General features: G+C 40.1%; 1 protein-coding gene across 1 annotated transcript in view; it reads left to right on the top strand.

Moving 5' to 3' along the window:
- Vps13c (vacuolar protein sorting 13 homolog C) overlaps positions 1 to 27,378 on the top strand; it is a 157,683-nt gene that overhangs the window by 34,368 nt on the left and 95,937 nt on the right. Inside the window, exons 7-22 of the mRNA XM_038321759.1 lie at positions 468 to 527; positions 2,739 to 2,798; positions 4,341 to 4,421; positions 5,135 to 5,192; positions 7,228 to 7,355; positions 9,246 to 9,352; positions 11,913 to 12,084; positions 14,245 to 14,307; positions 17,438 to 17,564; positions 18,151 to 18,245; positions 21,347 to 21,489; positions 22,194 to 22,386; positions 23,498 to 23,612; positions 24,167 to 24,303; positions 25,180 to 25,303; positions 26,719 to 26,836. Of these exons, the coding sequence (XP_038177687.1) occupies positions 468 to 527; positions 2,739 to 2,798; positions 4,341 to 4,421; positions 5,135 to 5,192; positions 7,228 to 7,355; positions 9,246 to 9,352; positions 11,913 to 12,084; positions 14,245 to 14,307; positions 17,438 to 17,564; positions 18,151 to 18,245; positions 21,347 to 21,489; positions 22,194 to 22,386; positions 23,498 to 23,612; positions 24,167 to 24,303; positions 25,180 to 25,303; positions 26,719 to 26,836 (1,781 nt within the window). The remainder of the gene's footprint in view (positions 1 to 467; positions 528 to 2,738; positions 2,799 to 4,340; positions 4,422 to 5,134; positions 5,193 to 7,227; positions 7,356 to 9,245; positions 9,353 to 11,912; positions 12,085 to 14,244; positions 14,308 to 17,437; positions 17,565 to 18,150; positions 18,246 to 21,346; positions 21,490 to 22,193; positions 22,387 to 23,497; positions 23,613 to 24,166; positions 24,304 to 25,179; positions 25,304 to 26,718; positions 26,837 to 27,378) is intronic.

Genomic DNA, 27,378 nt, shown 5'->3' on the forward strand with positions numbered 1-27,378 from the left:
ATTTTATTTTTAATTTAAATTTTTTATTTTCTGAGAATTGCATACACAAATACTATATTTACATAATCTCTACCCCTCCCTCCCACCTCCTCCAACTCCTTCTGTGTTCCCCTCACTTTGTCTCAAATTAACAACCTCTTCTTTTTAAATTCTTATTTTTAGTTACACAAAAACACAAACTATCCCTGAATCCATTTGGTATTATTTGTATGTACATGTGTTCTGGGCTGACCACATTTTGGGGAGATGCTTTCTGTTTTAAAGGTCCTACCATCTCATTTTTTTTTTTTCGAGACAGGGTTTCCCTGTAGTTTCTAGAGCCTGTCCTGGAGCTAGCTCTTGTAGACCAGGCTGGCCTCGAACTCAGAGATCCACCTGCCTCTGCCTCCCGAGTGCTGGGATTAAAGGCGTGCGCCACCACCGCCCGGCCCATCTCATGTTTTAATGTTCCCTTTCTTCTTTGTTAGGTCACTGATCCAGAAAGGCCGCTTTCATTTGGTGTCACGTTGGGAGAATTTAGTCTGTTGGTAATGTTGGCTTATTAAAAGTTTTTGTGAGTTCTGTAAAGTATTAATATTCTGAAGTAAACTGCATTGCCTAAGGTACATTGTTGTTTCAAAAAAAAAAAAAGCTTTTGCATTTCTGAAGAATTCTCTTGCTGCACATTTGCTAAAAGTTCCCCATTTTCAGTGATGCTTTCATATTTAGTAATTACTTTGATTTCTTTAATGCTTCCACATAACAATTGTTAAACATTTAGAAGAAATGAATATTGCACCTTACACATGTGGGGAAGGAACAGATGACTTTGTAGTGTTCTGAACTCATACTTGGTATTATTTTGTAGGATCTCAAAAAGTAGACAAAAATGTGTGTGTGTGTGTGGGGGGGGAGGTACCAGAATGTGTTAAGTTACTCATTTTGATTAAATATTTCATAATACATTCATAATACAGATTATTTTCTGTTTACTCTCTTAAATGAAAGAGGGTATGCATATCCTCAGAGTGATCTTTTACTGTCCTAAGTAACTAAATGATAAGAAACATAGTTGGGGACATGAAGTAGCTTTTGATAAAACAGAGTATTCTGAAAGACCAGAATCTGAGTTCTTAAGGGTAGAGATACCATTGATTCAGAAAACTTAGCCTAATTGTGTGTTCACAAACAGTATCCAAGTTAACTTTGAACATCGAACAAAACAAAAGTGCTAGCAGTCTCTTCCGCCTGGTCTGCAAGGGCATGCTACTGCAGATGGTCTCACTATGTGCTGTTGCGAGTCCTGCGTCTGTGCTCAGAGTCTGTGCTCAGGTTTTATTTGCCCGTTTCACTGTTCCCTTTGCCAGCCTGGTAATTCTGCTCAGTTTTCAGAATCTATACAAGAGAGTATCCTACCTTTGCTGTTTGTTTTTCCTTCCTTCTTGGAGCTTTTCAGCCCCTCCTATGCTCCCTGTTCTGCTGTGTCAGGATCTGTAGCATGTTATCTTTCCAGGTACTGAGCTAGGCTTCTAGCTAAACTCCACTTTCCACTAATTCAGAGACCTACCTCCTTGTGTTTGTTGAGATCAAGTCTGTCTAAAGCCTGTGTGTGGCTCTTTGTCTGACTCAGTTATGTCCTTTCCAGCTGCTGGGGTGTTACAGGTGAAAGGAAACCTGTTGCCTTTTGTGAGCATGCTGTTCTTCCTTTCATCTTCCCAGGAACACCCTTACTTCCATGTTAGATCTTCAGTGTTTGCACAGGGTCTGACCCCAGGAATCTTCATTTCTCCCGCTTTCTGTTATTCTCTTCTAGAGCAACTTTCTTTTCTCTTTCCTTACATCTTTTCATAAGCAGTCAAATACTTTTTTTTTTTTTTTTTTTTTTTGAGACGGTCTCACTATGTAGCTCTGGCTGACTTAGAACTCACTAGGTAGACCAGGCTGGCCTTGAATTCATAAAGGTCCTCCTGCCTCTGCCTCCTGAGTGCTGGGATTAAAGGTGTGCGCTGTCATGCTGGTCTTCAACATTCTTGTCTCTTCCTCACAGCTAAGATTAAAAAGGCCCTGCTTAACTTTCCATTCCCAATCAGACTCTCTAACCACCTCCGTTTCCCTGCTGTCTTTCCAGCCAGGCTTGTTGAGAGCTGTCTGCTCTCTGTGTCTGACTCCCACTCAGTGCCTCCTGACGCTGCTTGTGAAATCGTTCTTTAAGTAGTCTTCAGTAATGCCCGCCCGGTGGATGCTAGTACTCGTCAACCGTGCTGAAAACAGGCGCTGCAACCTTCTTCACAAGGCGCATGCCAGATTTTATTCATGTTTATGACTTCAGACATACAGTAACCCAGTAATAATTTTCTAAATAGAGGAGCCTAGTTGAGTTGGAATTTCTTCAATTTTAATTTTCATTGCTTCTTTGATTTTGTCATATAAATATGTAGATAAACAGCTAGCATTATCTGCTATTACTTAGTAACTTAAATTTTTAAAAATTAATGTTTATTTTGTAAATTGGTGTGTGTGTGTGTGTGTGTGTGTGTGTGTGTGTGTCAGAGGACAACTCGTATGAGTCTGTTGTTCCCTTCTACCATATGGGTCCTAGTGTTGAGTTCAAGATGTTAGGCTTGGTGGCCGGTGCTTTTACCCACTGAGCCATCTGGCTGGCCACTTTTCTTTCTAAATTACTCGGTTATTGCTTACAGATACTAGGCTGTTAGGTGACACGTACTGCTTCATAAGAGTTGACCTTCTTTTCTTTTTAGACGACAAATGAACACTGGACTCCGTGCATTTTAAATGAAGCAGAAAAAATTATATATAAGGTATTATATATTTTTCATATATACGGTTTTAGGATTTCTCACGGGGGGTCAATTTTTGCACTCATGAAGATAAGATCTTTAAGGGCTGGAATATCTGTTCAGCCAGATGGTAGGGTGGAGCAGCGACGCTGGAGTCCAGCTCCTGGAGCCAACTTGGAGAGGGTCTGCTTTCACTGTGGTCACAAAGTGTCATCGGTCATTTTAATGCAAACTCTGCAAAAGTGTCATTAAGCACATTTTAAGATGTGTTCAACAGTAACATACCTAAACCCTCAGAAACTTCAGGAGAGGGTGGGAGGAAGTACAAGCAGCACATTTGGTGTATAGTAAATGACCCAATTCTCCGTAACTGCTTTTGGCCATCTAAAAAGTAGAGGAAACCTTTGTATTTATGATAAAAGTAGCAAGTGGCATGCCAGGCAATATTGTGTATGCGATCTCGGGCACCCTGGACAGTGCCTCTCAGTGTGATAGTCTACATATGTTTAACCTTAAGGTATCCAATTTATGGGATTATTGTTGTTTGATTCTAAATTTTAGCCAATCATGAATCTGGGTGATCTACATATGAGCTCTCTTGAATTTAAAAGAGTAGATATTATGTTTTAAATTGTCTGTCATAGTCAGCTTGTTATAGTCAGCTTTCTGTAATCCACGTATTTCTGGATTCTAAAATAGCATTTGTTGCCTTTGACAGAATTAGGTATTTTGTTTCAGTTGACTGTTTAACAGTCTACCTCCTAAAGCAGAAACATAAAACGTGTTGACTGTCAGAGGGTTGATGTATTCCTTGGCAAAGTTAGGTCATTAGAGAAAAGTGACTAAGTGAGACCTAGATGCCTTGGATCTTTATAGTTTGTTAATGAAGGTGAGTCAGGGGTGGAAAAAGTCCACGATCCGGTTTGGATTAGGCTTTTGCTGCGTGACTTATCTACGCTGAAGTTTAAGTTCTTCATTCCTCAAGTGAAGGGTCTGGATACAAGCAACATCCTCAAATGGTATTTTATGAAAGACTAGGTAATTGAGGTGTTAGATGTGGAAAGAATAATTTGTGATCAGGCAAGAGAACTGGTTAAGCTCCATCCCGTGCATAACTGAGCCTGTGTGTGCTCTGTGTTTAACTGCAGGACTTCTCAGTGCTTGACATGTCTCCTAAGCATGGTGGTTCCCCAGGAGTGGTATCAGCCCGGCTGGAGCCTTCCCTGCCTTACTGACCACAGGCTCCTTTCCCACAGTCCTTCCCAGGGCAGCCACTGATAACTGCAGGAGGGAGCTTGTGTTTTCTTATCTAGCAAAACAATCTGCTAGATGCTCAAGTCTCACTATTTGGTAATTTAATGAATGTGAATCTCCTGAAAATGTGTTCCCAGAAGCACAGTTTAACAAATGCTGAACTTAAACAGTCCTATGGATTTGCTCCCCCTTCATTTTTGCATATTTTCTTAAGTCCAGCATTTCAGGGAGCATGAGGGCAGTAGTTGTTGAATGCTGATGTACAATTTCAGGGTGCTTTGCCTGACCTCTTTCATTTTTCTTGCATAGCTTGTGAAACTTGACAGTCTCAGTGCCTACTGGAATGTCGGCTGCTGCATGTCTTACCATGGATCCAGGGAGCATATCTTGGTAATTTCAGTCTCTGCCTTGAAACGCTAACTATACACTGAAAGTGTGTTTGAAAGGGAGGTCAGGCTGTCAGTCATTTGTTTAACTGGCCTGTCACCAAAACATAGGTGTGAAAACACCTCAACTCCACCTGTCTCTTCGGAAGACCTCTGTGAGTCTGAAGATCTTTTTGAAACCGTTCACTCGACAGTGACAGGGGAGCCCATTACAGTGTCTTCTGAGGTTCATATTTATTTTGGTGGCATTCTTAATATACTGTCTCCTGTAAGGATTAGGAGTGTTGTGACGATGCCACCTGTCAGGCCCGGAACACGTGTGTCTTACAAGTGTTTAAATAGCTGTGATGACTTCCTGCAGGGTGGATGGGCAATTCAGTGCACTGAGCTAGGGTCTTATGTCTTCAGTTAGAGGAGAGGGACAGGACTCCAGAAACACCCTGACGGACTCAGCCTCCAACTAGGACTTTGTGATTATGTATCTGCCTGTGGGTGGTTCTCACAGAGAGGAGCGTACTTACATTCTGAGATAGTTAGGTCTTTGCGTCCTTATTGTAAAGAAAACTACCTAAATATTCATGCTTTGTATTTTTTTATGGACGAGTTGTTACAAAGAGAGCAATGAAGGTACTGATGTGAGAACCATTCTTTAATTTTTTTTTTATGTATGTGGATAAGTGTGTATTTCTCTTTCATTCTTAATTTAAATGTCTTTAGGACCAACTGAAGCGTGAAATTCTTACAAGTAGAAACATCCCCCCAGATCATCAGTACAGTGAGTACCAAGGGGAGTTGATTTAAAGAAGAGACATGGAGGGCTAAATGAAGTCACTTTGACAAACAGAATGCATTAATTTTATGTATTTGACTATACAACATGTATGTTTCGGTAGTAGCTCCTTATGGTTACTAGACTGTAACCATACTGTCCTGCGTGGGGTGGTGATCTCACCTGCAGTCCACCTCCTTCGACCTCTGTGCTCTCTCCTATCTTGTGAGGTGTTCTTTGTTTTGTAGTTGAGGCCCCTTCCCTCTTGCTTCTCTTCCTTCAGTCTCCCCGCTCTTGCTTCCTCCTTTTCTCTTTTCTCCTCTCTCCCTTTTGGAATCTTTGGGTTTGTGGTTTTCAGGTCACCTCTAGAAGTGTAAGCCAATCACACTGGATATTTTTTAAAGTGAACTTTGTATAGTTTTTTTTTTAGACAGTTTCTCCTTTGTTTACTGCCTCTGCTTTCCCCGTTTCAGTTTGGTTAGTTTGTTTTTATTCAGTGAACTTTGTAATTCTTCGTAATCATCCTTAACTTCCATGTCCTTTTCTTTCTACATTTCAAATTGTCCTGGTCCTCTGTGGTTTTCTTCCTGTCCTTTGTAGCTCATTGCCGTTAGATGATGGCACTTTCTGTTTATGTGCGTACACTTGAGTAATGAAATTTTAAAGTGCTCCCAGTTTATAAAAAAAAAAATAGTTTCATTGATGATAACTAGTTCAGAGAATGTACAACCTAATTCTCAGGCATTTATGAATATAAGTCAGTTAGGATGTTACACAATCTAATACAAATTATAATTACCATAAGGTAATACATCTATATAGCTTTGATACTATTTATAGTCATCATCCTGAGTAGACTTTTTGTTTTTGCTGTCACTCAACCTCAAGAGTATTTTTAGTTTTTCTTAAAGTTGTCTGTGTATGATCAGTTTGAAAACAGTGTACGGATAATTTGTTTCCTAGGATGATTTTATTTATGTTTCTGTTGCTAAATTTTGTCAAAGATTAAGACAGAAATTCAGTTTTATTTCTCTCCTTGTTTTAATATTTTAAATGAACAATAAATTATTAAATCACAGAGAAACCCAGTTTTAGACAGGGACTGTCTGTATTCCATATATACCTTTCCTGGGAGCACATGACTCCATTTAACTCTAGGGAGATTGGGTTTAGCCGGTGAGCTCCCTAATTTGTTTTACACAGATAAGGCGAATCCTTGTGTGTGTGTGTATAATATATATATATATATATATATATATATATATATATATACATATATATATGTATATCTTCTCTCTCTCTGTGTCTCTGTCTTTATTTTAAAATTGAAGTAGATTTTTTTCATACAGTATATTCTGATCACTATTTTTCGTCCCTCATCCCTTTGCAGATACTCTCTGTATCCTCATCTATCCAGTTTCACGCCTTCTTTCTCCCTCTTTAGAAAACAGGCAAATACAAAAACAAACAAACCAGAATAGAACAAAACAGAGAAAGGAAATCAACAAAAAAAGAAGAGGCATGAGAAGCACACACACATGCAGAGATACAGGCACTCCCAGAAAAACCATAAAAATGCAGACTTGAAAGCCATAATATATAAACAAAAGACTAGTAAGGTAAAAAAAAAAATGCCCAGACAAAGCATGAGAGAAAACTAAACCTCCAAAAATACCAGTGACTTAGTTTTGTGCTGGCTATCTATTGCTGGGCAAAGGGCCTGCTCTTAAGTGTGGTTTGTATACCCAGTGAGACTCCCTTTCCTTCTTGAAGTCATCAGTTGGTGGTAGCTTCTTGGTTAGGGATGGGAAATCATGTCCTCTTCCCCCTCTCATCTGGCTTGGACCTGTGCAGGCCCTGTGCACGCTGCTACTCTCTCTGTGAGTTCAGATGCCTTGCACATTTCTTGATAGTGATTTTTTACATATACATGATATCATTTACTTTTTTACTATCAAAGTGCAATATTCTCATAATTATTCTCAGCTGTTCATAGTTAAGAGCATGTAAACGTACCTTATGTCTTCCCACGTGATGTCAGTTTTCCAGCCAATATCAGCCTCTGCAAAGCTCTACATGAATCCCTGTGCAGAATCAGAGCTCAAAACACCCAAACTTGATGGGAACGTAGAAGTACAAAATATTGCCATTGAGCTGACGAAGCCCCAGGTAAGTCTCCCTTGGATAACTCTGGCTTTAATCAGCTTTGAATCCTGATTTTCAGTTGTCCTTGCCATTAGTCATTCTGTATGGTCTGGTGGTACTTTCATTCTGTTGACCTTTGGTACCACCCTCCCCCCAAAAAATCCCCCCCAAAAAAGACCCACCCCCCCAAAAAAACGGGGTGTGGGAGACTTAAAAGAGAAATTTCAGACAAATAGTTTCCATTAATCTGACCATTTTCACAAATGATACTTGATCTTATTAAACTGTAGTGAATGATACTTTCTTTTAATTCATAATTATGGGATCGATCTTATTAAACTGTGGTGAATGATATTTTCTTTTAATTCATAATTATAGGAGACTTTTAGTGTGTTTTTCTACTTTCATTTTCTCTTCTCATCTTTTAGACTTTGTGTGTGTACATGTGTGCATGGGTATGGGGTTGGAGAACCACCTGAAAGAGTCAGTTTTCTCCCTCTACCTTGTAGGCTCTGCGGATTTAACTCAGGTTGTCAGGCTTGGCACCAACCTTTTATCCCTGGGCCATCTTGCCACCTTTTGAGTTTTTTTAAACTTTATTTATTAATTTATTTCTATGTATATATACTGTGTAAGGCTCTGTGAACATATGAGCCCAGGGAGATGAGGTGAGGGTGTTGGGTTCTTTGGAACTGGAGCTATGGCGTTATGAGCGGCCACGTGGGTACTGGAATTAAACCCAGGTCCTTTGCAGGTTAGAGCAGCCCCTGCTCCTAACCACCAACTCCTCTCTCCAACCCCATTGTCTCAGTTTCTAATAGCAGACACTCAAGTACCATTCCTTCAGTTTTCAGAACAACTGTTTTTCCTGTGTTTGTTTTCTAAGTTTTATAACCTTGGAGGTTTTGGGTAGCAGCCCTGGAGACTTGAATTGAAAGGAAAAGAATTGTTGATCCCGGGCTTTTAGTTTAATGCTCTCTAATAAGTAGAATGTAAATGGCCTTTGTCACTTTAGATTTTCTAATAGCTGCATTACCAAAAGGGAAAATAATTATTTTTCATCTGTTTATTCTTGCCTGGTCCAGAACTCACTATATAGCCCAGGATGGCTTTAAACTTGCAGTAATCCTCCTGTCTCAGCTTTCTTAGTGCTAGGATTATAGATGTGTAGCTTAAAATAAACCTCAATAATCTATTTTACTTAATGTTCTATAATTTTATTTCATAGAATTGTGAATATAAATTGTAAATGGTATTTTGTATCATTTCTCCTTTATGGCTTTGAAATCTGGGATGTAGTTTTTTGTTCAAGTTTAGGCTAGACACGTTTCTCAAGTAACCCTCAGGTAGAACTGTGTTGAGGAAACTTCAAAAGAAGCCAGACTTTTTCTGTCTCAACTTGTGACCGTTCTCACCCATTCCTTGTCTATTTCTCTTATTTGAACTATTTGTCAGGCTTACACAGCGCGGAGTTGTGTTGGTAGCAAATCGAGAGCTCAGATAGCTTCATCTTGCTTAGCTATGTATCGATTTTCTGGAGCAGATTGGGAGTCAACTCCTATAGCTGTGGCAAAGATGAAGGTCCAGATGAAAAGTGGGCAGGTTTCGAAATATAAAAACAATCAATACTAGGAGACACTCCATTTCACTGTTGCCAGGATATGTATTTATTTCTCATTTCAGAGTATCTGAAAAAAGTTTATTATTAAAGTTGGAATACCAGCACAGTTTTTTTATAGAAAAACTTAAAATATTGTGTTTTAATTTTTAATTGATAATCTCAGGTTTAATCAAGTGTAGTTGGTAGATTATTGAATTATCAGAGATTTTGGGGTCCTCTAGAAAAAGACATGCAGATCTAATTTTTATTTGCATGTTCACTGTAACAAACCTAATTTGATCTTGTCTCAATAGTATTTAAGCATGATTGACTTTTTGGAGTCACTGGATTATATGGTTAGAAATGTACCGTATAGGAAGTACAAACCTTGCTTACCACTTCACACCAATTGTCGGCAATGGTAAGTTAGAATTTGTTGTTTTTATTTAAAATTATTCTGTCTGTCTGTCTGTCTGTCTGTCTGTCTGTCTGTGTGTGTTTGCATGTATGCATGGACATGTGTTGTAGATGTGAAGACAAGCTTGCCAGCTGACTGTTTGGAGACTGGAGGTTGATGGTGATGTCTTTCTCAGTAGCTTCTCTATTCTCCACCCCTGCTTTTTGAGACAGTCTCTCTCTCTCTCTGAATCTGGAACTCTCCCATTTCAGCTCTGCTGGCTGGCCAGCAAGCCCCTGAGCTCTACCTTTTTGTTCCACCCTTTGTTCCCTCAGCACTGGGACTGTAGATGTGCACCAATGAGCCCAACTTTTACATGCATTATGGGGATGCAAACTCAGGTACTTGAACTTGCTCATGAGACACATGGGCCACTGAATCATCTTTATTTTATGAGAAATGAATAATCATATATTTCAGGCATTCAGAGTTAAGACATTTTTAGAGTCTAGTTGTCTGATGTGGCAGTCCCCTCTGTGTGTTGTGATTACCATTAATGAATAAAGAAACTGCCTTGGCCTGTTGATAGGGCAGAACTTAGGTAGGTGGAGAGGACTGGACTGAATGCTGGGAGGACGAAGGGCAGAGTCAGAGAGATGCCATGGAGCCGCTACCGCTGGAGATAGACGTGCTGAAACTTTGCTGGTAGCCACAAACTTGTGGTGATGCACAGATTAATGGAGATGGGTTAAATTAAGATGTAAGAGTTAGCCAATAAGAAACTAGAGCTAATGGGCCAAGCAGTGATTTAATTAATACAGTTTCTGTTTGATTATTTTGGTTCTGGGCGGCCAGGACGAACAAGTGGTTCCTTGCAACAGTTGTCTAGACTCTTCCAAAACAGTAATAAAAGAGAGATCGTTTCTGTCTGTGCTACTGTTGTTGTTGTTGTTGTTGTTTTTTCGCCTCACAAATGCCTTCTTTTATATTCTGCTTCTGGATTCTCAAAGTTTTATCTTAGCGTCCAAGACTTTGAGCATGTTTTAAAAAGTCTTGTCAGTCATCCACATGGATTCAAAATTATCATCAGTAGAACACAGCCGGTGTTAGGGTCCTGGATAAGCTCCACACAGGCCCCTTCCAAAATGTCCCACAGTGCTGCAGCAGCTTAGCAACCGTAGTAAGTTTCTGCCTGCTGCCCCATCATGCCCAGGCTTGGGCCTGAAAGTCCTTGGAATGGTCCAAAATAAGACACGAGGGAGGAAGTTGAGCTTGACTGGCCCACTCCTACGAGAAGTGCTGAGGTAACGCTGCAGACAGAAAGACATAAAAATACCACTAACAGAACTGTCCCGGTATGGCGCACAAAAAAACAAAGCCGAAAAAGAAGCAGGGATGGGCTGATGGCATGTCTCCCTGGGGAGTTCCATTTGCTGCGGGAGCGACCCACTTAATGGGTTCAACCAAAGGAACCTTCTGTCCCTCCCAGGTAGGTCTGGGATGTTTCCTAGCCCATAAGGTAGAGGTACCTCTATTACGTCCATCCGTCAAAACCCCAACCTTCAGATTCAGTTAGCTCGAGCCTCCTGGAGGAAGAAACACAGAGCATGGACCAGAGTGACAGTCAGAACAACGAGAGACCAAAACAAAGGGCACTCATATGTTAGGGGGCTCTGGGGGACTTCCCAGCCAATGCACCATATGTTAGGGTCCTGGAGAAGCTCCACAAAAGACCATCATCCACTTTTGCAATCAACAAGAGCATTTATTTAGAGAACAAAAATACCTGCATGAAGGGGTGGCAAGATGTTGACTGATGGAGAGGCTTGCGAGCTTTTAAACCAGGCTGGGGGAGTTCCAGGGAGGGAGATTAGTCTGGGGCTGATTGATTGGTAGGTGGCTCTAGTGTTCAGGGACTTTCCAACAGCAGGGTAGGGAAAGCTATCTTTAGCTAGCAGGAGGCTCTGGTAGTTTGCTGAGCTAACAGAAGGCTGTGGGCAGCTTGCTGATTGGTTGCCCCTGAGCTGTGGTTTTCCAAGAATTGCATGCTCAGCTCCAGCCACTTGCAGCAAACGGAAACTAAGGCCTGATCCCTGGCAGGGGCTATTAGAAACCTGTCATGGCTCTGGTCTGGCTTCCTGGCCCTCTTACCTATATAACTTATAGTGGAGTTATATGAAATAGTGAATTATGTGAAATGCTTTTCCTGGTTGTGTGGGCATCATGCAGTGTGAACTAAAATAGCTATGACATCCCAAGATAATAAATATAATTGTATGAAGTCATTGTGCTGTATGTGGTCTGCCTTTTGGCAAAAAGTTGCTGTCCTGAATGACTGTACAGCTTTCCACACGTATCATTTTGTGCCTTTGTGTGTTGGCTTTGGCATATCCTCTTCCTGGAGTGTTTCTTTGCTCCTCTGTTCAGGTCAGAGAGTTGTACTGGGGGCTTGTAGTGTTACTGTTGGAGTTATTGGCTGGTGAAGAACAACAACAACAAAAAATCAGCAATGTATCTCTAAAAAGTTAAAACTATTTTCTTATACCCTTATATTCATGTGTACATTAACAAAATTTGATTTTAGGTGGAAATATGCAATTGATTCTGTTCTTGAAGTTCATATAAGAAGATATACTCAGATGTGGGCATGGAGTAACATAAAAAAACATAGGCAGTTACTCAAGAGTTACAAAATTGCCTACAAAAACAAGTTAACACAAGCAAAAGTCTCAGAAGAAATACAAAAACAAATTCAGGTATGTTTCCCATATGTTAGTTTTGGTATATGTATAAGCACCCTTTGATATTATTTGTTTGTTTATTCAAGACAGGGTCTCACTCTGTAGCTTTGGCTGTCTGTCTTGGAACTCACTCTCTAGCCTAGGCTGGCCTTGAACTCACAGAGATCTGCCTGCCTTCTGCCTCCCAAGTGCTGGGATTAAAGGTGTGTGCCACCACCACCCAACTCTTTTAATATTCTTATTATACAGTTTGAATTAAATGTATTTGAGAAAGAACAGACCTATCACTTTGAGAATTACTTGAAAAATAGAGTATTTTTTTCTTTCTTCCTTTTTATTAACCAGCAATCTCTTTTCCCTAGCATAATGTCACATACGGTAAAACTCCTGCAGACAGTTTGGGAAAATGTATTTGATTTTTCTAATACTGTTTAGAAAACGGACGTCAGACTCATTAAATGTTCATTTGTTAGATCTTGTTCTGATCATAAAAATCGCAGAACTTATATAGTACTATTATTTCCTTTTTGGAGCTTAAAGAATTATTTATAAACAAAACAAAACAACAGCCTTTTCCTCCTTGAGAAAGGCTTGGGGTCTTACTTGCGCCCTGAATACAGAACTTGGTTATTGCTGCCATTGAGGCACAGTGTCCGGGGTGCGAGAGTGGGCTGGACTCTTGCTTCTGAACCGTGATAGTCCCCATGTGACACATCGGGAAAAGCATAGGAGTGGGAGCCAAAGATGAGCACCCAGGTGCTTGGTGCTTACCGGCTGTCTGGTCACAGGCACAGGCTTCTCAGCTTCTCAAGTACAGTGCTTCTTTCTCCTCAGCAGCAAATTGTGCCTGTCTTACAGTCCTGAGAGATGCACAGACAAAATACAAAGTTACCGGAGACACAGGCCAGCCAATGAGTGTTAGAGTCTTAGTTCCTCCTTTAGTCTACATGCTCACTCTAGTAATTGGCATTCCTTTTTGTTTTTGTAATGATATTGTGGCTATAAAATAATACAGACTAGGGGAGAGTAAGAAGTAAGAATCACACTCACACACAATACCTGAAATGAGTCTTCTTTTTTATTCTTTTTTAAAATTTTATGTCTTTATAATTATGTAAAATTATGTTAATAAAAATTCAGAGAGAGAAGTTGGAGTTCAGCCTGAAGATCCGAAAAGCAACAGTGGCTCTTACCTTGACCTTAGTCTGAAATGGTGATCCTGCTTCCAGGAATCTCAGAATGAGCCTGAGCCTGAGAGTTCTCTCCTCCCATTTTATAATCCTCTCTAGGGTTGGGATTAAAGGCATGTACCACTGGGATTATAGCTACACCACTTGGTTTTTATGGCAACTAGCCATACCTGGGATTAAAGGTGTGTGTTACCATTGCCTGGTCTGTAAGGGTGACCAGTGGAGTTGTTTTGCTCTCTGAACTTGGGCAAGCTTTTATTTATTGAAATACAAATGAAATGCCACTACATGTATGTATGCATGTCTGTGTGTGGGTTTGTACGCGCAAGTACAAAGTACAAGGAGGCAAAAAGGGGCATCAGATGCCCTGAAGCTGGAGTTAAAGGTGATTGGGAGCTGCCAGAGGTAGGTGTTGGGAAGTAAACTCCAGTCCTCTGCAGGGAATCCTGGGCTGTTTTCCAGCCATCTCCTCAGCCCTACACATCCCCTTTCTTTTCTTTCTTTTCCTTAAAAGATGTATTTATTTTATTTTATGTTTGTGAGTGTTTTGCTGTCATGTATGTCTGTGTACCACGTGTATGCCTGGTGCCTGTGGAGGTCAGAAAGGGCATTAGATCTCCTGCTGCAGATGGTGGTGACCCTCCATGTGGGTTCCGGGAACTGAACTTGGGTCCTTTGTTAGAGACCAGGAGTCTTGACCTCTGAGCCATCTCTTCAGCTCTAGCACAGCTCCCATTGCAAACATTCTTGCTTTTATGTGCAGTTATCTATAATGTCTCACAGAAGGAAACTTTATTTTCAAACTATTCAATAAGGATTCAATTTCTTATAAAAACCTTTACTTCTCTTACTATGAACAGTAAAACTATTAGGAGCCTAATGTACATTCTAACTCATGCTTTCATTGGATCACTGTATTGGTAATGACTGGTTGAATCCATCAATCATGTTTTTTTATATAATCATTATTTCTCTTGTTTTGCAGGACTTGGAGAAGAGTCTAGATGTTTTTAACATTATTTTAGTGAGACAACAAGCACAAGTTGAGGTAATCATTTTGGTTAACTGACTTTAGTTTTTATTAATCATGTTACTATTACTATTTTAAATCCAGAATAAAGAAATCTTTATTTTATGCGAAGTTGCTGAGGTTTACCAAATGACAATAGAGAGCAGGTCTTTATTGCTTCATTTAGTCTCTAGAGAAAGGCAACTGGAAAAAGCTGCTAATGTGAGAAGGAAGAGCTTTAAAATCGTGTAATCTAAAACTTACAAAAAGTGAATCTAAGTTCTCCACCAGTCTAGCAACTCAAAGCTTTACAGTAAACATGTTACATGTTACAGTTAACTTATGACTTAACACACTTACTTTAGCTTTTTATTTATTCATTACTTAATTTTAAAAAACACTTCTCCTTTCCTCTTCCCTCTTATTTCTTGCCTTCTGCTGTTTTTCTCTTTCTTATTTTCCAAAACCAGGACCAATTTCTCTATAGTGTTTTTTCCTGCCTGCCACCAGGACTTGGTGCACCTTGTTCTTCCTGTGTCACTCCTCTTCCTTCTGGAGTATGGTTAAGTGTGTGAACTTGGAGGTCAGATGGGCCCAGTTTTTCAGGCTTTTGATTTTGTGACCTGCGCTAGCAATTCAATTTCTTTATGCTTTGGTTTTCTCATTTATAATGGTACCTGTGTTCTGTCCTTTTTGTGGGGACAAATAGCAATAGTTCAGTTACAACATTTAGGCTGTTAGGGACCAGGCCTTCAGGAATGGCTCAGTAAGTGATTTTCTTCCTTCTTCCTTCTTCCTTCTTCCTCCTCCTCCTCCTCCTCCTCCTCCTTCTTCTTCTTCCTCTTCTTCCTCCTCCTCCTCCTCTTCCTCCTCTTCTTCCTCCTCCTCCTCCTCTTCCTCCTCCTCCTCTTCCTCCTCTTCCTCCTTCTTCCTCCTCCTCCTCCTCCTCCTCCTCCTCCCCCTCCTCCTCTTCCTCCTCCTCCTTCTTCCTCTTCTTCTTCCTCCTCCTCCTCCTCCTCCTCCTTCTCCTTCTCTTAGCATATGGGAGTGAGCAAAACAAAGAAATTCCTTCGGGGGGGGGGGGAAGGATCATAAATATACAGTTAACATAAATAGACAGGCTGTACACATAAATAGAGCCCCGGGGCTAGGCAGTGGTGATAACTGAGACTGCAGGTTTAAATGGGAGGGCAGAGAAAGCTTCTCTCAGAAAGTGAGATTGGACTAATGACCCAAGGAGGGTGAGGGACATGCCAGAAAGATGCCCAAGGGCAGAGCTGAACCAGAAGGAAAGAATAAATGGTACCAGTTTAAAGGTTTTGGGCTGAGAGCTGGTCTGGCTCTTTCAGCGAATGTTGTAACCAGATCTAGGAGAGGGAGGTACAGCCACTGTGATTTCTGGGAAGTGGCAATGTGAAGTGAAAGTGGGGAGCCCATGTTGTGGGCCTTGGGTTTTGGCTTTTATTCTGAATTGGGAAGTCTTTAATCTTGCTTTTGGGAAACAGGATGTTGTAATTGGGCATGCTTTAGAACTCATCCTAACTGCTTTGCAAACAGCTGTAGGAGAGAGGATGAGGGTACACATAGGGAGGCCAGTTGGTATGGAACTGATTGGGGATATGTGACGTGATCTGGTGGAGATTGGTTGCAGTGGAATAGCTAGAGAGTGCCAGAGTCCAGATGACTAGATGTTTTGAAGGTAAAACCCATATTATCCAATATTGGTTAGATATAAGAGAGTTCAAAAAGCCTGGTTACTTTGGTATAGACAGTTGAAAGTGTAGCTCTGTCATCAGAGATGAGATGGGGAAGACTGGGTAGACCAGGGTGCTGTGTGAGAAGATCCAGAGTTCACCTTAGATGTCTGAATGGAACTCAGAGATCAGAAGAGAAGTCTCTGCTGCATGTATCAATTCAGGATGCCTTAGACTATGGGATAGAATCAAGTCACCTAAGGAATTAGAGGAGAATTGCAGAGACCGAAAGCCTTCTGTTGTCATACTCAGAGAGATGGGAAACAACTCAGAGGTGACCATGGATGTTGTGGAGTTGAAGGAAGAAAGCTGTATTAACACAACTCCAAATCCAGGCAGAAAAGGGCATCCAGGAGAGTGACCTGACCACCTATGATGACCATCTCTGACACATGCACCTGTGTGGTAGCTGAGCTTCAGACCCAAGCCATGCAATTACATTCATGAAATACTTTCAGATAATCTTTCTGTCTTCTTTCCATCATCAGAAAAAGATGAGTGACTGTCTCTGTCTGTCTCTCTTGCTCATTCTGTCTGTACGCAAACCCTGCATGCAAACATCTATGTAATGTATATAAACATACAATGTGTATATATGCACATATATGTTAATGCAGGAATGAAAATACCATGTTTAATACATATTGATATCATTTCCTGTCTTCACTCTTGATTGTTTGCGCTCATGGTTGACACTGAACATTTACCGCATGCATAGCCTTATATTCAGTCATCAAACTTCATTTTTTGTTAATCTTTTTAACTTCTCTTTCAGATTGTTTTTACTTTTTATTATGGGGTTCTTAAGTATGTTTATGATTCACTATCTATTGAAAATTCTTTTAAAAGTGAATTTGAAGATTGTTAAAATTAGAGAATGAGAGGGTAGAGTCTAAATCATTGACCCCTTTTCTTAATGCTTGTTTTCTGGTTTTTGAAAAATGGGCCAAGAGAAGGAGCAGTAGGAAGCACAGTAGGATTCATGTCAGGCCAGAGGTGAGATGGGATTTAAGGACTGACTGTTTCTGTCACTGTCTTTCCTTCCCACCATGAACTAGTCAGCAAACAAGCAATGCGTGTAAATTTTGAATTGTGCTTTTTTTAGATTATTTCATTATGGGTACAGAATCATTTTCATTTTATAAACCTATTATTCTAGTATCTCCTTAGGCACCAGCATATTATATAGTACATAGGGAAATTCAGAATCCTTAGCTATAGCTAAACAACATATCTTCCCCAAAATCCTGTCAGGAGGTGTTAGGAAGGAGGTGATCCATAGACCACACTATCCAGGCTATACATCATTTTAGAAAAAAATGGCCTCCTTTCCTGTCTTACTCTATTGAAGCACTAAACAAAATTGACTGTGCTTATACTTAACAGTGAACAGTGTTTCTTCTTTTATTTTTCAGGTCATTCATTCTGGGCAGAAGTTAAGGAAAAAGTCTGCCGAGGCAGGCGAGAAACGTGGCTGGTTTAGTGGGTTTTGGGGAAAGAAAGAGTCCAAGAAGAAAGATGAGGACTCATTGATCCCTGAAAGTAAGTTTCAAGACAGGCAGTCCTCATGCACTGATGAGGAAAAACTATGCAGGCTGCTTCACATGCCCAGCAGAGGAACATGTGACCACATGAACACATATGACAGGCTATGTACGTTGATTCAGCAAAGGAACACATGAACACGTGAACAGTTATGACAGACTACATAATTACTTTGTTTATCTACCTAGAGTTGAAATTCTTGAAAAATGACTTGTGAGAGATTTAACATGTTCCTGCTTAGAGGTCTCAGCATTCTGTATTCCTTTTTGCTAATTTTGAGATAGATTTTAATCACAGGTTAAGTTTTGAAATTTTTATTGAATTTAAAAATGTGTATATCTGAGAGCAAAATTTTCTTAACAGAGAGTGTCTTTTTGCTGTTTCTTAACATAAACATCAAATACAGGGTGTTTGTTTTAGTTAAGACAAAGTGGTGTGTTAGAAGGAATTTGGAAGCGGATTTTGCTTTAGCATTTGTGTCTGTGGTCTTTTTCCCCCAACCTAATAATTTTATTGATTGTTTGAAAAAAAAATCTTTAAAACCAAAGCCATTCATTTCCTAAATGACTGTCTTGTATTGTAGCCATCGATGACCTTATGACTCCAGAGGAGAAAGAAAAGTTCTTCACTGCCATTGGCTACAGTGATAGTACCTACAACTTTGCTTTGCCCAAGCAGGTAGGTGTCGGGTGCCTTCACAAGTGTCTTGCTTGATTCACTTGCTGGGTTATCTTGACTTGGGCTAAATTAACGATGTTCTGAGTAGCTACTGAAAAGATGTTGTCCTTAGTGTAGTTGCCTGATGCTGTTCTGGGGCTGTACCATTCAAAATTCCTTAACTGTAGGACGGCTTGATTTAGCAAGTAAAGGAAGAACCCCATGAAAGTCCTTGTTAGAGCGAGTGGTTGAATCTTTAGGACATTTTTATTGTGAAGTTTAACTCTTAGCAAAAGTGAACAGATTAAAAACATCCTGCAGCCGGGCGGTGGTGGTGCACGCCTTTAATCCCAGCACTTGGGAGGCAGAGGCAGGCGAATCTCTGTGAGTTCGAGACCAGCCTGGTCTACAAGAGCTAGTTCCAGGACAGGCTCCAAAGCTACAGAGAAACCCTGTCTCGAAAAACCAAAAAAAAAAAAAAAAAAAAAAAAAAACATCCTGCATATTTGACAGGTTAAAGTCACTGGCTACAGTGACTACCAGTGTCAAGGTTTAGAATATTGTACCCTCCTAGAACCCCCTACACCTCCCCTCGTCTCTTCCCAGAGATAACCAGTGTCCTGATTATGAACACAATCACTGCTTTCGTTTCCTGTGTGTTTTGCTAGAGACACCCCATGATTTTGTTCTACAGAATATTTTGTCTTTCTGTAAATGGAAGCACGAAGCATGTTTTCTCTTGTCTGGCTTTATCTTTGGGGCCGTCTCTGCTGTTGCACCTAATATATTTTTATTGCTATGTAGGATTCTATCATTTGAAAATCCAGAACTTGCTTATTTGTGCTTTTGCTGAAAAGCATTTGGGTTACCTTTATTTCTAGTTCTTTCTTTCTTTCTTTCTTTCTTTCTTTCTTTCTTTCTTTCTTTCTTTCTTTTTCTTTCTAAATAAACAAAACAAAACTGTGTTTTCATTCCTACTGTGTAAATACCTAGCAGTGAATTTTTGGGTCATAGGGTAGATCTGTGTATAACTTACAAACAAAAAAGAAGCTTCCCAAACATACTCTTTGTGATGGCTGCTCTTCATGTTGACATTTAGCCGTACTAAGGGGATAGCTGCTTTCCCGTTGTATTTTTAATTTATTGTTATCCTGATAATGACGTTGAGCATGTTCCCATGGCTCGTTGGCCGTCCTGTATGTTCATTTGTAAGTGCGTATTTTAAGCGAAGTGGTTTGTCCTTGCCAGTGCTGTCTGTGGGACTCTGCGGATTTACTTACAGGTCTTCTATCCTTTGTACTTGTGTACAGCTTTTAGAATCATCTGTAATTTCAGGAAAACATGCTGCTGTAGTGCTGATAGAGATCATGTTGACTCCAGAGATGATTTTGGGGAGATGGGAAGTGTCATCAAATCGCATCTTGTGTCCCCTCTCTGTCCGATGGTCGCTGACCATTGCCCTTATTTCCCTTCTCTTGAGCGATGTCTGTTGTTTTCTTCCCTCTAATGAAGATCTGCTTGCAATTAGTTTTCTAAATTTTGTTGTTTTTTTCTGAAAATAACTATTATTTTCTCTTGTATTTTAAGGATACATCCCCTACTCTTTTTGGTTTTTCGAGACAGGATTTCTCTGTGGCTTTGGAGCCTGTCCTGGAACTAGCTCTTGTAGACCAGGCTGGTCTCGAACTCACAGAGATTCGCCTGCCTCTGCCTCCCAAGTGCTGGGATTAAAGGCGTGCACCACTGCCGCCCGGCCATTCCCTACTCTTGTATTTAAAATTGTAGGATGTTGACTCCTTTTGAAAAGACTTTGAGTCCATAATTCTATTGCTCTTTGACTTACGCCCTTTATCAGTGTGTCCAGCTATGAGCTGTACTGTATCATAGTGACGTTTATGTTCATTCATTTCCTTTTATGTTGTTTTAATCTATGAAGGGCATTCTCATTTACTTAATTTTTTCTTAGTATAATTTTCTAATTTTTCTTTATTCTTGAGAATTTCATACAGGAATACAATGAAATATGATCAAATCCTCTTCTATTTCTCTCTCCTGCCTTCCCCATATCTCCAGCAAGTCCCCCTCCCAACTATTAATTTTTCTTTCCCCCCCAGTCCTCCCTGTCTCTGACTACTCACTCAGTCCAGTTAGTGTTGCTCATGTAAGCTAGGGGGCCATCTAGTGGAGAAAGTTTTTCTTTACTCTTCAGGTTTTCAGTATTTACTGTGGTTAAATTTATACTTGCTTTTGTTCATGTAGTTTGTCACAGGTCTCACTGGTGTGAATAGTTTCTGCCACACCGCTCACTTCCTTCTCCTTTGGGACTTCGGATGTGAGCTGTGCCTTCGTGGTGTCTTCTGTCCCCTTTTCAGCTCTCTGCAGTTCTCATCTTTCTGCTTTTCATTTGGAGAGTTTCTTCTAATTCTTTAGCTGTTTGTTCCTGGGTCTCAGCCAGACCAGAGGTGTTTCTTCAGCGCCACTGCCTTGTGCTAGGACTGATTTCTAGTATCTTCCTGGCGAGCCTCGTTTCATATGCTGTCTTCATGCTCATAAATGTTCAAATGCTTCGAGGGCAAACAAATCCCCAAATTCCACATTGTCTGCCCAGTGGTTGTCTGTCCTAAGTATATTTTTGGTTTGGAGTATCCTCACACATGCATGTGCATGTATGTGTGTAATGGGTGTGTGTGTGTGTGTGTGTGTGTGTGTCTGTGCATGTGTATTGTGCATGTGTGTATGTGTGTGTGCTGTGTAATGTGGATGTAAATTTCTACAGCCGTCCAGCAGGTATTTTTGTCTACAGTTTTTCTTCTCCTCCGCTAGTGGATTGGCTTGCTTAGTTTGCATGAGTAAGAGCTTCTCAGTGGAAATTTTCTCCCTCTGAAGGTTTTATTGCTGTTTCTTTAAAACTAAGCAAACAAATTTGTAAGTGTAAGTGTGCTGTCTGTCCAAGTTGGCTTCATTGAGTTTTCCAGTCTTGTTCAATTATGGAGAGTATGTAGGTGCTGGAACTTGTAAGTTTTGTTGAGTCATTTGATAATTCACCATGTTTAATTAAGATGAAGCCATTAAAGCTAGAATTCATTCACATGATAACTGTTTTCGTTCTTCCCCTTGTTTAGTATGTGGCCCATATACTGACTCTAAAGTTGGTGAGCACCTCTATCATAATAAGAGAAAACAGGAATGTCCCAGAAATCCTGAGAATTCAGATAATTGGCTTGGGTACCCAAATATCCCAGCGACCAGGAGCACAAGCACTTAAGTAAGTTTTTAAGAACCTAACTTCATTTTCATTTACATTTATAATTGTAGGCCCCAAATATGTAATCTTATGCAGCGTGAAAGAAAACTTGTTTATGTTTTACGGTAAACGGCGTAAGTCACTGTTCTACCTTCCCTCCTTGCCTCAGCAAGTGCTTGCCAGGCAGTATTTTATTCAGAGTGTCTATTCTGTGGCAGCTGTTTAGGATATAGTACATTTCTGTTTTCAAGACTCTTACATTATATTTGATAAGAGTATATGTAAAAAAACCCATTCAAGACTATATAACACATTAGACAACTTACTGTAGAGGATGTGTGAAATGCCCCAGTTAGACTGCATGGCTCAGGAGAAACTGAAACAGTAGGAGGTGTAGGCGGCTGGATGGGAAGGATGCCAGGAGAAGCAGGAGGAGGATGTGGGAGTGGCGTGGAAACAGGGTGATGGCATTGTCTGTGTTTAAACACCGCGACCAGAACTTGTGCCATGTGCTAGGGTCGACTAAAGTAGGTTTTCACGCGCATTATAAATAGCTAGTAAGACAGTGACTGATGGCCACAAAAGCAGGTTGTGTAGGTAAGTGAAGGCCAGCCTAAGAAGATAAACTGTAGCTTCGGGCATAGGGATGGTTTTCAAAGGCATTTTTAAAGGAATTGCTATAATTTTTTTTTTCATTACATGCTTGCTTTTTCCTTATTGAATAGGATAGAAGCAAAATTAGAACATTGGTACGTCACGGGCTTGCGACAACAAGACATTGTGCCGTCACTGGTGGCTTCCATTGGCGATACTTCATCATCCTTGCTCAAAATTGAGTTTGAAACCAACCCTGAGAACAGCCCTGCTGATCAGACTCTGCTCGTTCAGTCACAGCCTGTGGAGGTCATCTATGATGCTGTAAGTGTAGGCAGGAAGTGACTTTGAAAGCTGTCACGAGGGCTGGGGAGATGAACACTATGTGCACTTGATATGCAAACATGAGGCCCTTGAGTTTGAATCCTCAGCTAAAACATTCACATCGGCATGCATGTGCCTGTAACCCAGCACTGTGGGAGGTGGGCAGGAGGATTGCTGGGACTTGTTGGCTGCCAGCCTAGCTCCATGTTCAGTGAGAAGCCCTGTCTTAAGGGAAAAAGGCAGAAAATGACAGAACAGGACGGCATGTTCTCTGGCCTCTGTACACCTGCATACACACATGATAATGTACTACATATACATACACCATACACACACACACACACAAATAAATTTTTATAGTTTTCTTTTTAGCATTCACAGGATGGCTCAGTGGGTAAAAGCACTTGCCATGCAAGCCTAATAATCTCAGTTCAGTTGCTGGAACCCACGTAAGGGCAGTAGGAGAGAACTGACTCCACAAAACTGGCCTTTGACTCCCTTACATGTACTCTGACATACGTGTTTGTGTGTGTGTGTGTATGTATGTGTGCGCACATGCACACAAGCATTCACACACAAATTACAAAGTGGAAAACATTTTATATTATAGTGGCACACACACAGCACGATTTTCCATCTTGCACATTTAAGATTGTGGTTTAGTTTGTTTAGCACATTCACAACTGGTCTCCAGCACTTTCTTCCTCATAAAAAATCTGATATTTTTATATTCAAGTTTTATATGTAGGTAAGAGTGAACAGCTTTCCCCCGGTTTCTTCTCTAAATGTCAAAGAATGGCAGAATCTAAGTACAGTGTTGAGGGATGGGATTTCTAACTGGAGGCCAAAACTAGAGATCTTGTCGGTTAGACCTCTAGTTTAGCCCACGTGCTGCGTAGGTAGACCTCTGCCATATGGGCAGGCTTCCTCTCAGTAAGCCCACGGGGCTATTCCTTGCTCACCGGTGTTTCTCACTCTTAAAGCGAATGTAGAGAATATTTCTGGATTCCTTTGTTCAAAGCTGCAGCTATTTATAATTGAGGTAAATACTTTAAGATTTTTAACAGAGATTTAACATGTAACCTGCTGTGTTTTAAAATTCTTTTTACAGAAAACTATCAATGCTTTAGTTGAATTCTTTCAGTCAGATAAGGGGTTGGATCTTGAGCAAATTACATCAGCTACATTGATGAAGCTGGAAGAAATTAAGGAGAGAACAGCTACAGGTGAAAATTTCAGTGTTTTCTAACTGCACCAACTGAGCTTGAAACTTGGCCATTGTAATGGGAACATTGTATTTGGCTTAGGTTTTATTTCTCTTTTATAATTGGGCCATGTTCTGTGGCTATCTCAGAGTTGTATAACCTGCTGTGCTGCCCGAGAACATTGTAATGGAGGGTGCAGATGCTTCTGTCTCCCTTCCATCTGAGATCCTGTGCCTAGGAATGATCTCTGTGGACCGACCCTCCACCTCCATTCTTTGAGCCACTCACTGCACTGTGCATGCCTAGTGTTAAAGAATCCAGCAGACTATTTCATAAGGTTGAATAACCACAGGAACAAATCATTCTAATGCCTAGACAAAATGCTAGTTATATAAGATTTGCTCTGTTATGTATATATGCTATGGGATGTTTGTTTTCTATCAACTTAATGCAGTTTTTGCTTTACACAATTGAGAACTGAATTTTTGACAGAACTGACACTAATGTCAAGTAAAATTCTCAATCTTTTTGGTAGTCAGATTGACCATATCATTTTTTTCCTGACTCTCTTTTAGGACTTACACATATTATCGAGACTCGGAAAGTCCTCGATTTAAGGATAAATCTAAAGCCTTCTTATCTAATAATTCCACAGACAGGTTTTCACCATGAAAAGTCGAATCTTCTCATTTTAGATTTTGGTACTTTTCAGGTAGGTATATGTGTACTTTTTTCTTTCTATCTTTGACAAGTTTGGTAACTGTGATAGCTTGCTGTTTTTCTTCAGTTCATTTAAATTACGTCTAAACTTATCTCACACATATTGTTATATGGCTACCCAGACCAAAAAAAGTCATTAGAAATTCCTATAATGACAAAAATTTGGCATTGAGGACTGGATGGATGATTTTTCTATTTTTCAAATCGGAGAGAAACTATCTTTGTTTTCATGGTTTATAGAGTTTAATTTTACAGTGTAATTTTTGGGCCATATATTTTGGCAGAAAATTATCTATATATACGCATATATATTTAATATATATCATTTATTTTATATATTTATATATACATAGTATGCTATATTATGTATATATATCATAAATTATTTGATTGCTGTAAAGAACTAGAATGGGGTTTTAGGTTTTGCATCTTGTTGAGCCTAAACATTTGGCAAAAGGTCACAGTTAAGCTGATTTGAGCCTTGATTCCATCTGGGAAGGGGTAAAGGAAGTAGGTTGGAGTAGAGTCCTGAGTTCATGGTGGGCAGTAGCAGAGCTGAGCCGTAGCTGGCAGTACTTCTTAGGAGTCAGGCAGAGGAAGGAGCTTTCCTCTGGACAGGACATTTGAAGCACACAACTGTGTAATTGGCTCAGCATCTCTAGCTCATGCACAGCATGTGGTGAGGTAATGTATTCCTAACCAACTGCTTCCAAATCACCAGGGAACTAGGCAGAATATGAGCTCATTAAGGCAGTCTCATATCTTCAGTTAGAAGTTTCGAAATTTGACCAAAGCGTGTTGATATATATGTATGTATACTTTATGTTATATAAAAATATTCAGTTTTTTTTTCTTCACTTCTTTTTAGCTCAACAGTAAAGACCAAGGTACACAGAAGACGACTAATTCATCTCTGGAAGAAATAATAGATAAGGCATATGACAAGTTTGATGTGGAAATAAAGAGTGTGCAGTTGCTATTTGCAAAAGCAGGTCAGCCACCGCTCAGCTCTTAGGGTGGTCTGATTAACTCCAGTAGCTTTGGGGGTGTACGTGTATGCATTATTAGGCTTGGCAGTGTGTGTGCATGTCTGCTTATGGGCGTCAGTCCCAGCCACTGTCCTGTACACTTGTCCTGATGATCACTTCAGAAAAGCCAGTAGGAGTAGCCCAGTGCAGAATGCTATAGTCATAACCAAAGTCGACACTGGACTATTAATCCTAGGGTACCCAGAACCATTTGAACTTAAGCGTGTGCATGGCGTCTGTCTGTAGCATGACTGTGAGCTGTCAGAACACAGCAGAAGATACAGTTGCTTCAAACTCTTCTGTCCTAATGCTTTGAGATGTTTCCATCTTCCCTATGCTGCCTGTATTTGAAAATATTTACTGATTTAGTCTGGTCTTTATTTTTGCATTGTTATAACTACTTTTATAGGTATCTGAGAAACATATATTTAAAGAATACTACATCTAAAAAATACTATAGTAAACTTTGTTGATCTAAAAATCCTCTGATATATGCTATTCCAAAATCTGAACCATTTTGAATGCTGATAAGATGCCACAAGTGAAGAATTCCAAATGTAATCTCAGACGTGGGCTGCACTTAAAGCACTCATGTCCAACGGATGCCAAATGGCTTTCGTGTAGGATGTGTATGTAGCACAGGCAGACTTTGTCGTTAGCCTTAGGTCCCATCCCTAGGATATCTCATTATATATATGTGTGTCTTCTCAGATCTGAAATTTAAGATACCTTCTCTCTTCTACCACGTTTTCACTATAGATACTCATCCTTTAGATACACTCGTAAAACTTAAAAAATAGTTTATTTCCTTACAGATCTGGTGATTTTTGTTGTTGTTGTTGTTGCTTAAGTACAGCTTTTGGCCCACCATACTCCTTTAGTAGAAGATGTAAGTGTTGATTAAATATCTTTGAGCATGTCACATTTTGTGGAAAGTCACCCGAGGATATAATCTCTGCACGCAGAGGCTAAGCTCTACTCTGCGTAGTGAGATCTATTAACATTAAGGTAACATGTCTGCTTGGTGCCTGTCAAGAGCCTCAGAGGTTCTTAAAGGAGAATATTTACACAGACAATAAACACTGCTTTTCCTTTTGCATGTCCTTACAAATAATTATTTGAACAATGAACTCTTCAGTCCCTTACTTGGATAAAGGTCTGCATGGGACTATTTTAGCCACGTGGGAAATCTGTCTTTAGAATCTTCTTTTTGGAAAAGAGTAGTTATTACACAAGCAGTCTCTTTTTTTGTATATGCGAAAGGAAGTAAAAGTTGTTAATTAAATTTGTTAAGTATTTTTAGCAATGTAAAGTGGTTTTGCACAGAATATCTGACAGCTTTAAAAAGTTATTTACTATTTGAATTTTTATTTTTAAAGAGGAAAACTGGAAAAAGTGTAGATTCCAACATCCATCAACTATGCATATATTGCAACCCATGGATATTCATGTTGAGTTGGCCAAGGCAATGGTGGAGAAGGATGTTAGAATGGCCAGGTATGTATGCGTGTCTTGTATTAGAAATCAGCAGGGGTGCTACATCTGTCTCAGCTACTGAAGTTTAAGGAAAAAGAGTTGGATATACGTTTGAGAAGAAATAACAGTGATTATTCTATCTTCTAGCACAAACACATTTTAAAGAAAATGCTTATCTGTATAGTATGTTGTGCTGGCTGGTTTTATGTCAGCTTGACACAAACCAGTCGTTTCAGAGGAGGGAACCTTCACTGAGAAAATACCTGCCTAAGATTTGCCTGTAGGGAAGCTTGTAGGTCATTTTTTAAAATTAGTGCTTGGTGGTGGGAGCCCAGCCCATTGATAATGGCACCCCTGGGCTGATGGTCCTGGGTGGGAAGCCAGCCAGTTAGCACTCTTCATGACCTGTGATCAGCCCCTGCCTCCAGGTTCCTGTCCTATTTGAGTTCCTGTCCTGACTGCCTTTGATGATGCACAAGGATGCACAAGTGTAAGCCAAAGAAACCCTTTCACCCCCAAGTTGCTTTTAGTCGTGGTGCTTGAGCACAGCTATAGTAATCCTG

Source organism: Arvicola amphibius, chromosome 3 (assembly GCF_903992535.2).
Source record: "Arvicola amphibius chromosome 3, mArvAmp1.2, whole genome shotgun sequence".
Taxonomy (NCBI): Eukaryota; Metazoa; Chordata; class Mammalia; order Rodentia; family Cricetidae; genus Arvicola; species Arvicola amphibius.